Source organism: Balaenoptera musculus, chromosome 5 (assembly GCF_009873245.2).
Source record: "Balaenoptera musculus isolate JJ_BM4_2016_0621 chromosome 5, mBalMus1.pri.v3, whole genome shotgun sequence".
Lineage (NCBI taxonomy): Eukaryota > Metazoa > Chordata > Mammalia > Artiodactyla > Balaenopteridae > Balaenoptera > Balaenoptera musculus.
In genome coordinates this window covers 19,847,563-19,859,962 of record NC_045789.1, presented here as the reverse complement: position 1 = coordinate 19,859,962, position 12,400 = coordinate 19,847,563, and the positions used below count along the sequence as shown (strand labels likewise).

Genomic DNA, 12,400 nt, shown 5'->3' with positions numbered 1-12,400 from the left:
TTTGACAAATATTAAATAAGAAATGCTGACTAGTAAGAAAACCGTGCAACTACAAATTAATTATCATGTCCCCTCCTCCCCAAGTTTTATTCAGGTTTTCTGTATTTTTCTCAGGAGACTATACTGTAAAGTGGTTGCTAAAACACGCACAGATTGGGAACTGGCCTAATACTTGTAGTAATCCATAAAATTCAATACTATTCAACGAATCAAAATGAAGATATAGATCTAAATTTATTGATATGGAAAGATGTTCATGATATATTGCTAAGTGGAATGAGCAAGTAAAGAACACTACAGAATGATTAAATTTTGTTTTTAATACTTATTTGCAGAGAGAGAAGTCTGAAAGGATGTGCAATTGATATATTTTTACTTTAAATTTTCTATAATGATTGTGTCACTTGCATAGTTACAAAATAGAAGAAATAAAAAATGATTCATATTTGAGCAAAAGCTTCATATGGCAGAGTATTTCCCCATTGAATATCAAATACATTGGAACTATCTCAGAATGAGTGGTATATTGCTTTGGATCTCAAACTGAATAGATAACCAAAAGCAAAAATCCCAGTATTTAGAAAGGAATATTCAATAAGATTGTATATATCAGCTAATTTCATTTAAAAAATTAGGAATAATTGTCTATAGTTGAAAACATGAAGGGTTTCAAGATGGTATTTATAGGAAATTTAAGAAAGCTTTAAGGACAAGTTCTCGGCTAACAACTCACTAACTTGCAAACACACAAAAAATGCATGAGACTAGTAAATTCTTATAAGCCCTTTGTCTTCCTCCTGGGAGGTACATAGAAAGCAGATAAATTAACACACCTTTTGTTCTTGACTGGCACAAAGTAACTGGACATTAAGCTAAGTCTCTCTGGCAAGCCTCCTTCTCTGACAAAATAAAAGGATTTTCTACTATAGAAATATGTCAGCTTTCCTCTGTCTGACCTCTGGTTCCACATGTCCTCCTCCAGGCAAACTTGGACCAGCCCACACACTTGTAGGAAGCCTGATAGACACCAGGGTGCCAGGCTAGGCTCGGGGGCTGAGACCCCAGTGCATCTTCGTTCTTTTTCTTTTATTCCTTTCTCCATCCCTTCCACATCCCAGAAGAATGAACAGATTCTTCCACAAGCCTGCAAGTAGACCTCCTGTCCATTCTCGGGGGTTGTCTGACTCTTTCAATAGAAATATGTTTGAAATCATCAACATGTGATTTCTGAGTACTAGGCATCCAGAGACACAAATAACTCACCAATTTCCAGCGTAATATCTTGATCCACTCATCAGCTTCTACTCCTGTCTTTGCACAGAGATAAAATGTCCTGAATGGAAATACTAAGCTGATAAGACAAAAGAAAGAATGTAAGACACTCCAGATAGTTGGTTGAACATCTATTAGTTGAGCACTAATTAGAGTATTCCAAGGGGAAAAAGAATTGACGAAGAACCTGGGTGAGAACTTGAGGAGTTGGTATATGTGGAGCTAGTCCTGCCAGCAAACGCAGAAATGTTGAGGCTGTAGATTCATATTATTATTACAGGCCAGATTTGTATTTTCTAGTGAGAGTCCAAAGAAAAAAACCAGGTCCAGGTCACCCCCAGATCACTTTATTGTTCATGTCTTAGACTGAATACACATACGTGTTTATTCAGCTGATCTGTTAAATGACTCAGAACTTGGGCTACGATTCAAAGAACAAGCAAGACAGATAAGAGAGTTTGTTGAAGGAGCTCATCTGTGTTAGCTGGCTTCAGCGAGGATGACACTGCCCTCTGTGGATGAAGGCAGTTTTAACTTTTCAGGGCAGGAAAAAGAGACAATAAATATCTTCAACTATTTATTTTGCCCACTTCTGGCCATGAGTTAATCTTTGCTGAAGGGAAGACAAACTTGCCTACTGGCATGAAAGATTGTACTAGGAATAGAGTTAACTCCTCCTTTGACTGTCTCTTTTGCTATAGAGTCAAAATCGTCTGACTTACATCTCGCCCATACCTCCTGTCCTTACAGTTGAGATGGCAAACACTAAAAATCTTTTTGTCCTTTTTGTGAAAAAAGAAAAAAAGAAAGCCTTGGACTTCCCTGGTGGCACAGTGGTTAAGAATCCGCCTGCCAATGCAGGGGACACTGGTTCGATCCTTGGTCCGGGAAGATCCCACATGCCACGGAGCAACTAAGCCTGTGCGCCACAACTACTGAGCCTGCACTCTAGAGCCCGCGAGCCACAACTACGGAGCCCGCATGCCACAGCTACTGAAGCCCAAGTGCCTAGAGCCCGTGCTCTGCAAGAGAAGCCACTGCAGTGAGAAGCAAATGCTCAGTATCGAAGAGCAGCCCCCGCTCGACGCAACTAGAGAAAAGCCCGCGCACAGCCACAAAGACCCAATGCAACCAAAAATAAAAAATTAATTAAAAAAAAAGAAAAAAGCCTTAAAGTGAAATCAGAAGGGTTTCTATATCCTAAAACCAAAGCAGCATATCTGGTTATACCAGTAATTAATGTTGAATAGACAAGAGGTAAGTCCCTGTGTATAAAAGGTAAACACTGACGTGAGGTCTGGTTGGGCAGTGAGTAGAGAGAGGGGAAGCTGGGGGAGGTGTGATATTGTGTACAGAACCAACTGCTGGAATTGTCATTGTTTGGTCCTCCCTGGGAGAGACATCATTAATTGCCTGTTAATACAGATAATTTTTCGTTTCTTCTTGCTAACAGAACCCCAGGTGATAAATTATAATTAGTCAGAGCCAATTATGATCGTACTATACTGTTTTCTAGCTTCCCCTGCTGCTGGTGATGGCCATGGGACTCAGTCTTGGCCAATGAGATGAGGAACAATCTGATAGAAGAGTTTCTGGGAAAATGTCTGCTTTCCTGATACAAAGGGCAGACCTGGCTAATACCATCCCAGCATCTTTCTTTATGGCTTACATGAAAATGTGAGGCCTACAGTTAGAGTAGCTCTCTTGGACCCTGAAGTAGTAAGCATGAGGAAAAGACCAAGAGAATTGTAGAGACGTTGGACCTGACGTTGTCAGAGTAGCTGCCTATCTCCCAATTGCTTGTTATATGAGAAATATAAACCCCTGTTAATTCATATGGTACCTTTATGTGAATTTTGAAAAGATTTCCATTATTGGTTGTACTATACAATCATTAATTAATAATAGTTAATGTTAATTTTCTTAGGTGGGACAATGGTATTGTAGTTCTATAGGTGATTTTTTTTTCTTAAGAGATGCAAATTTAAGTATTCAGGGGTAAAAAGTGCCATGATGTCTGCAACTTACTTTCAACTAATTCAGGGAAAAAAAAGTGAATAGTTAGAGATAAAGCAAATATGGCAAAATATTAATGATTGATGCATCTAGGTGAAGGGTCTATGGGTATATAAGTCTTTCAATTTTTGTATGTTTGAAAACTTTAAAATAAAAGTTGGTGAGAAATAAGACACTCTTTTCTCAAGATACTTTACTTTTCCCAGTTAGAAAATTGTCATGATATACTGATTGTGACAGAACAAAACACTTTTGTGCCATCTGCCAGAATTGTCATCATTATACAAATCACTCATTGTTGGAGTCAACAAAGTTGTAATTGAAATTGAATAAAACACCTCAAAGGAATAAAAGCTGTCTAACATGTGAATGGCATCCTACTTGTGCAGTGCATCATACTTGTGCAGTGCACAACCTAAACAATTATACCCAGGAGATTTTCCTACTTGTTTAAGTCACTTTAAATGAGGTATTATGTCACACTCGGCTGAAAGCACTTCTGACATACATGCCCTGTGTGATGGTTAAACCCACCTGCCTCAGATCAGAACATTTGTACACATTAAGACATACAATTTTTTATTCTTCTGCTAAACTAAGTGTCTGGCAAGAAGACTTTTAAAAACATTTACTTTATAAAACAACTTACCAAAAACAGTTCACCCTTTCCTGTGAATAATCAAATTGTACAGCCGAACATTCTGTTAAATCTAGGCTCCGAATTGGTTCTGGTGACTTAAAAAAATAAAATAAAAGGGCAAACTGTGTCATCATAAGAACACACATACAAATCTGTACATCACTTGTTCCCCTAACAAGTCTCCACTATGAGCGACTGTCAACTTTCCTTCTACTACAGGGACTGATTATAGAAAACCTTCCTAAGGGAAGTCACATGCTCATCTGGGGATTGGCTTTTCATGAAACTGGACATTAGGAAGAGATTTTCTTTGTCAATTTAAATTTGGTGGAGATGGATTTTTAACACGTGGAAGGGAGTCATATTTGTCTCCCATGTTTTTAAACATCCACTTACTCAGAAATTTTGTGTAGGAAAGATGAGAAGAGATGAAATAATTTTAAATTTGTTTAATGAAATCGGCATGAGAAATGGACATATTTTTAATAAAGGGGGACACTGCTGCAAGAGACAGTTAATACACTGTGGCAAGAGAACAATTCCATTGCCTTAGACGGAGGGAATGATGTCCCCAGGGAGCTAGAGGTTAGCCAGCCCGAGAGAGCCGTGTCTGGGATACACATCTCATCTTTGCAAAAGAACACTGCTCATATCAGGAATCAAGAATTCACATCTCCAATCATTTATAGGATGTTTCAGCTGCTCATAGGAAAATTTCAGGGATCTTGAAGGCAGACATTTCATCTACAGGGCTCTTTTTTTTTTAAAACATCTTTATTGGAGTATAACTGCTTTACAGTGTTGTGTTATTTTCTGCTGTATAACAAAGTGAATCATCTATACATATACATTTATCCCCATTTCTCCTCCCTCTTGCGTCTCCCTCTCACCGTCCCTATCCCACCCCTCTAGGTAGACACAAAGCACCGAGCTGATCTCCCTGTGCTATGCGGCTGCTTCCCACTAGCTAGCTATTTTACATTTGGTAGTGTATATATGTCCATGCCACTCTCTCACTTCATCCCAGCTTACCCTTCCCCCTCCCCATGCCCTCAAGTCCATTCTCTACATCTGCGTCTTTATTCCTGTCCTGCCCCTAGGTTCATCAGAACCACTTTTTTTTTTTAGATTCCATATATATGTGTTAGCATACAGTATTTGTTTTTCTCTTTCTGACTTACTTCACTCTGTATAACAGACTCTAGGTCCATCCACCTCACTACGAATAACTCAATTTCATTTCTTTTTATGACTGAGTAATATTCTATTGTATATATATGCCACATCTTCATCCATTCATCTGTCGATGGACACTTAGATTGCTTCCATGTCCTGGCTATTGTAAATAGAGCTGCAGTGAACATTGTGGTACATGACTCTTTTTGAATTATGGTTTTCTCTCAGGGTATATGCCCAGTAGTGGGATTGCTGGGTCGTATGGTAGTTCTATTTTTAGTTTTTTAAGGAACCTCCATACTGTCCTCCATAGTGGTACAGGGCTCATTTTTAAAGGGAAAATATATTATCATGTTTCTCACCATCTGGTCTTTGAAGTATTTCAGTTCATTCCTGTGCAAAGTGAACCACCTCATTTTCCAGGTCTGAGAAAAAAAAAATTAAAACATGTAGGTTTTGAATACAGGACCATAATATTTGAACTAGTTAATTTCCTTTTGTTGTAAAAGTACGTAAAAGGTTAGATACAATAAAATATTCTTGCAGTGTTGTTTCTGAGGAAAAAACTTTCAAAATAAAATAAAATTTTAAAGTTTCAAAAATTAAAATGATTCCATGCATTAAGCTCACAACGGAGGCAAAGATTCAACATTTTTAAACAAAAGAAATAACCTATCATAAACATTCAAGGTGATTTATAACAAACCGCTGAAATGTCCATCTTAATAAGACTTAATAATCTTAATAAAACTCCATAATAAGAATAGATATCATTTTTCAGCACCTACTGAGGGCTACATACTATCCTTGGAGGTTTATATACATTATAGCCAATCCCCATACATTGCCAAATATTGGGTTGGCCAAAAAGTTCGTTCGGGGTTTTCTACTAGCCGGAAAAACCCGAACGAACTTTTTGGCCAACCCAATATTATTATTCTTGTTTTACAGATAAACAGATTGAGGTTTAGGAAGCTGAAATGCATGCTATTCTAAACCTTGCCTAAGAATTCCATGGCATTGGTGGAAAAACAGTTGTTACCCACTGCCTCTTTCTTATGTACTAACAGAACACTAATGATGTTGGGTGGCAATGTTCCCAGTTAAAAGAAGTAACTGGATTTAAAAATAATGCTGTGAACATGAATACTTGCTCTCCTTAGGGAGCATCCAGTCCAGTAGGGACACAAATAACTAAGTACTTAAGTTAAATTCAAGCAGGCCAGTATCCTCGAGAGGTTAAGTGTCCTGACTCTTAAAATGGGAAAGAACACACATTCCATGAAGGTCTTCTTGGCACATGAAAATGAAATAGAGTAACTTTAAAGGTACAATCACATAAATAGAGGATACCCCCCCCAACTAGTAAAGTCCTAAATTTTGTTTTCTGTGGGATTTTATAATACACTTACATTCATGCCAGTGACGGGTTTTTTGGGGCCTACTGTTAGGTAAACATTTCATCCAATTTTCACTTCTTTTTTGTTAAAAAATCTTAAAAAGCCAAGATATGTGCTAGAGTTAACTTGCTACGTTCATCCTCAATCATTGCATCAAAAGGATTACATGTTTTCTTGGGTATTAAATGTAGGCTATTCTCATACATTTGGCTTTGCCAAAGAATAGTCAAGTCATTTTCTAGAATTTTGACTAATATTGGCCATAAAGATGAACTCTGGAAACAGGTAAATATTATAACTGGGTCAAAATAAGTAGGTTCTGCTTTTTAAAAAGTCAAAATTAGGGTTGAGACCCCATGACGTGCTCTCTTTCTTTGTGGCTGGCAGCAACGTGCTTCCTTACCTTGACGAGCCCCCCCTGTTTGGTGAGGTAACCTTCTTTGGTGCCCAGCTGAAAAAAGAAAGAAACAAGTGAAGCCCAGAACTATCACAACTTTATTTTTGTCTTTCTATTTCTGTCCTATTTTAAAATGAAACACAAGTTTGCCTTTGATCTTTAAGTAATTGCCTTTCAGTTCTCATCTAGGCACTTGAAAACCCTCCGTGTGTTGTGAGAGACTGTTTTCAGACCAGATCATCTGGCGTGATTCTGTAGCAACAGGCAACAATGGACAGATTCTCCTCTAACACGAGTTCGCAGTTTGCAAACAATCAGCCACATCATACCACTTATAAAAGTCGGCATTGGGCGAAGTGTGTGTGTGCGTCCCAGCTGCTTGCATTGTTGGTGGGGTGTTATGCACATAAATATGTCCACACACACTGACATGGGGTCAGTACCTGGGAAACTCTGGATTAAGCAAAGAAGGATTTCTGTACTTCCCGGAGTCTGTTTTATGCTAATATGCTTCATGAATTGTAAAGAAGGAACATTAGGAATAGCATTTTCAACATTTATTTTATCATGTAATTCTCCTTGAAACCCCCTTTTAATTTTTGCAGACCGCCCCTTCAGACCTATAGTCCATGGAACAGATTTTCATGAGTGCAGATTTATTTACACTGGATTCATCCAAAAGGGATTTGAAGTGAGAATGAGTCATTCCTTTTAACTCACTCATCATTAATTCCAGAGTAACAACAACATTACACACTTAGCTGGCACCTGCAAAATGTAAGGAATGGTGGGGAACTGTGTGAATAGAAATTTGCATAAAACCAGGACCCTCAGATGGAAAAAATTCTAAGTTCATAAATTTCAAAGAAATTAAATTCCTGGTAAGATGTTACGTTCTAATATAATGTCATAATATATCTTATATTAGTAAGAAAAAAATGAATAAAAACTGGGAAATGACTTGTTGATGTCAATGTTTTTTTCCTGTGAGTTTCTAGAGTATGTTTCCCTGAGGTGGATTCTCCCTACCAAATAAAAAGAGGAACAATAAAGAGAGTGAAAACTAGAGATAATATATGACCACTTCCTCTACAGTTTTATGGCATTTAGGTAAGGATGAACTTCCCAGGCGTTCATTTAAATAATGCTAAATAATATTGGTGAATTTGATATGAAATAATCAGCTTGATTTATTTTGACACTAAAAAAAATTGAACTGACTGAATTGAGTTTGGGTATTATATTATGGAAATAGAAAAAAATGAACATTTTGGATTGTTGAGTCTGCAGAGGCAAAATAATTAAGGGTAAATTGTTTCATAGAAGACTCTGATAGAATTATTTACTAAAATCTTACTAAGGGATATGCTATTCACTCTGTCTTACCTCCATCCAAACAATATATTATAAGTCTAGTATCTTTCTAAGGTTTTGATAGATAAATAGAAGTTTGCAGAGAAAAAAGCTGAGAATACCAATTTTATTCATGGCCTCAGGAGGTAAGAAAGGAAACAACTATACAACAGATTTATGTTTTTAAAAATACATGATCTGTAATAAGAAAGATGTTTATAATAGCCCCAAATTGGAAACAACCTAAATATTTTAAAAATAAAGCATTAACCTGCCTACCCTCCTTTCTACCTGCCTCCCTACCTGCCTTAAATTTAGTCCAAAACCATCCGGTGGGATGAAGCAAGGCAGGCATCAGTGTGAGTGTGTGCAGGGCACTGGTGCACCTCAGCAAAGGGTGGAGTCAAATCAGGGAACAGAGGGCATCTGTGGGGACAATGGCGGGGGTGGCAGCTCGGTGCCAGGCGTTGAAGCCTGGCAGGGCGAGGAGGGCTTCTGCCCCAGAGGCGTGGAGGTGCCGGCCAGGGCACAGTTTCAGAGCCAAGTCGGGCTACGTGGGCATCTGCGGTAGGGGAGGGAGTGAAAGTAGACAGGCAGTGGGGTTCCTGCCCAGCTGCAATTGGAGATTGATTACATTTGACTGATCTACAAATAAGTGAATGTATTGAAGATAATGGAATCCATGTTCCTCACTGTGGGGAAAGAGAGTTACAACTATGAAAAGTGAAGAAATTAAAATAAGCCTTGTGGAACTGGAGTAGGATTGGAGGTATGGGTGCAAACCCATGGATAGATGATAGATGATAGATAGATAGATAGGTAGATAGAGAGAGAGAGAAATTTAGATAGAATTAGAAAGAAATACAGACAGCAATATAGGTAAGTGTACATATGTATAGACATACATATTTTCCCTAGCTCTGTTCTCAGAGTGGGCTGGGAGAGTGACATTCTGCTAATAATGCAACTGTAGCACCCCGATCTGGATTTCTAAAGTACTACTCTCCAGAAATAGCTGATTGTAGAGGTGGATACAAGAAAAGTACAAGATAAGCCTGGAACAATTTGCTGTACCAGAAATTAAGAAAATTCTCAAAGAAATATGAGGTATGGATACAAAAGTCATGTGGAAATAGCTCTTACTGGCCAAAACTGGGGAAATTTGAGGGATCAAAATTAATAACAGTCATGATTAGAACCCATGATATAAAAATAATTGGATAAATTCAAAGAATAAAAAGCTTTTCTTTTCAGTAAAATGACAACCAATAAATGTAAAAGGAATAAGACAACCACAGAATCACCACTTGGCAACAATCACAGTAATAATTAAAGCAACCAAGAAACATCAATGGATGATAAAATTGGTGGATGAAAGTTTAATGAGGAACAGGATACCTACTTAGTCTCAAATAATCTCCCCCCAAAATATTTATTAATGACAAAGGGAATAAGGTGACTTCAGAGTGAAGAAACCTGGCAGACACCAATTAATCAAGTCATCAAACACACTGGAATAAGACAAATTGAAATCGTGTTCCACTTGACAGGATGCAGTGAGACGTGCAGAGCATCACTTTTGTGGTATTTCTACCAAAAAAATGCAAAACCCAAATCTAATCACAAGGCTACAGCTGATAAGTTAAAGTTGGGGAACAGTTCACAAAATAATTAGCCTTTAATATTCAGAAGTGTCAAAGTCACAATATCAAGGAAAAACTGAGGAAGTGTTCCAGAGTGAAGAATACTCAAGAGGCGGGACAAATAAAAGCAACTTGTGATCTTGGATTGGATCCTTTTGCTCTAAAGGGCCTTACTGGGAAAACTGGTGACGCCTAAATGAGATCTGTGGATGGGACTATGGTGCTGTATCAATGTTAATTTCCTCATTTGAATGGCTCCATGTGGTCATGAGGCAAATGTCCTTGTGTGTAGGGAATACACACTGAAGTACTGGGGTGATGGCATCATGCAGGCAATTTACTTTCTTTGTATTGTCCTTTCAATTTTTCTATAACTTTGCAATTATTGAAAATTGAAAAATAGCATGTAAAAATATAATAGAGAATTAACAAAATAAATTATGATATATCCAAATAATGAAATGTTAAGGAATTTGTTTTAATGATGTTTTAGAAGACTATGTAATGATGTGGAAGATGTTCACAATATATAATTAATTAAACAAGCATATTATAACTCTACAGTGAAGAGTGGGGGAAGATGCCATAATGAAACTGGTTAGTCAATGTTGTCTTAATATTGTTGACAATTCTGTCAAGTTCCTTTTTATGAATACTTCTATTTAAGCCATTTCACCTTTGTTTTGAAATCCTTCCCATTTAAGGAGAAAATGTGACACTTGCTGAAAAGCTTGTAAGAAAACCCCTCTTGTGCCACCCCCCTTTTTTTCCCTTTTAAACCTTCTTTAAATGACAAATCTTCTAGGTTATTAAGGTTGTGAGTTTTTATTTTTGTTTGTTTTTAATGAGCATTTGTCTTTTAGAATAGGATTGTGTGATAATGTTTAAATGGACAAAACCAAACGTGACTTTGTGCAGTTAACAAAATATATATATTGATTCAAGAAAAAGACTAGAAGGATAGACACCAAAACTGTGAGAAGAGCTTCAAAGACAGAATATTGGAAAGGCCAGCATGCAAGGGAGGTGTCTAAGAAGAGGAACTGTAAAATGTGCTGAAAAGATAACATAATAAAGACAGAAAGGTTGCAGAAGCAAAGGAAACAGAATTTTTAGAGGAAGAGAGTTCTGAAAAATGTCAAATACCACAAAAGGGAAGCAAAGGAAGCTAATGAGCCAACGTTTGACATAGGCTCTGGTCTATGTCAACCACTCGACATATATTATCTCCCGTAAACTCTACTAACATAACTAACTGGTGGTTTGCAGTCCCCAGGTCCAAAACTACATCTCTTTCCCATCTCCCACTCCTCCTGCAATCTCAGCCATCTCAGTAAACAGCAGGAGTATTTACTCCGTTGCTCTTTCCTTCACACACTACATTCAATCCATCAGTAAGTCTTGCTTCTTCTACCTTTGAAACACATCGTGAAGTTGACCAGTTCTTATGCCTTCCTCCTGTTCTAACTACTATTCTTATTCCCCTCTCTGGTTTCAACTACCATGGTCTCTCACCTGGACGGTTGTCACAGCCTCCTAACTGGTCTCCTTGCCTCCAACTTTGCCCTGACTCCATTTTCAACTTAGTGGTGAAAATTATCTTTTTAAAAATTTTAAAACTTAAACAAATTGTGTTACTCAAACTCCCATGATTTTTTTTTATCAACGCTTAGAAAAAAAATTAATTCTCTACCTTCTCCTACAAGGCCTTTCGTGTTGTGTAAGGAAAGGACAATTAGCATTTTGGGTAATTCTTCATCATGTGTTGTGGGATATTTAGCCCCCATGACCCCTGCCCATTGTTGGACAATTCTCCAGGGGTCTCTTGTGTTTCTCCATGTCTTACGAGCAAGGCACCAACAGCCCTTTGTCCCACACCAATTTTTAAAGCATATTTATATAGCAGACAGCCTGAAAAGATAGAAATAGTGCTCGCTTCAGAGGAAAAGGCAGACAAGCAGAAGCCTTTTGAGTCTTTCAACGCCTGTGAAACTGTGGCAGGCGAACTTGTTAACTGGCAAGAAGGGTAGAGTCCCAGACCCTTCACAGCTCCAGACACCCACTAATGCTGGCAATGCTCCAGAGCATTGTGACAACTGAAATGCTCATAAATTTCCAAACACTCAGCTGGGTGGCACTGCGCTTTGAGAACCCCATTGGCTACATGATCTGACCCCTCATCACCCCAATAATCTCATCTCCTACCACTTTCCCTCTAGCTCACTCCATGCCAGTTGCTAGATCTTCTTACTAGTCTTTAAACCGCCTCAATTTAGTTCCCACCTCGAGGCTTTTGTCCTGATCTCTGCCTGCAATGCTCTTCTACATCCTGACCTGAGTCATTCCTTCCCTTCTGTGAAGCCTCTTCTCTAATGTCACCTCCTCCTAGAGGCCTCCCTTGCTTCCCTCTCATCCACTTATCCGACTTTTTCTTTTTATGACCTATTAGTATCTGGGTTTATAATATTCCATTGGTGATTGTCTATGGTCCCCCCTACTACAG

At 38.1% G+C, this 12,400-nt stretch overlaps 1 protein-coding gene across 2 annotated transcripts in view; it reads right to left on the bottom strand.

The window, feature by feature from the left end:
• DAPP1 (dual adaptor of phosphotyrosine and 3-phosphoinositides 1) overlaps positions 1 to 12,400 on the bottom strand; it is a 59,150-nt gene that overhangs the window by 670 nt on the left and 46,080 nt on the right. Inside the window, exons 5-8 of one of the 2 annotated variants that reach the window (XM_036852966.1) lie at positions 6,908 to 6,955; positions 5,467 to 5,529; positions 3,938 to 4,023; positions 1,264 to 1,351 (exon numbers count right to left, since the gene is read on the bottom strand). In XM_036852966.1, coding sequence (XP_036708861.1) covers positions 1,264 to 1,351; positions 3,938 to 4,023; positions 5,467 to 5,529; positions 6,908 to 6,955 — 285 coding nt within the window. Of the gene's footprint in view, positions 1 to 512; positions 1,352 to 3,937; positions 4,024 to 5,466; positions 5,530 to 6,907; positions 6,956 to 12,400 lie in introns of those variants that run through there. The other variant, XM_036852965.1, reaches the window with a different exon arrangement.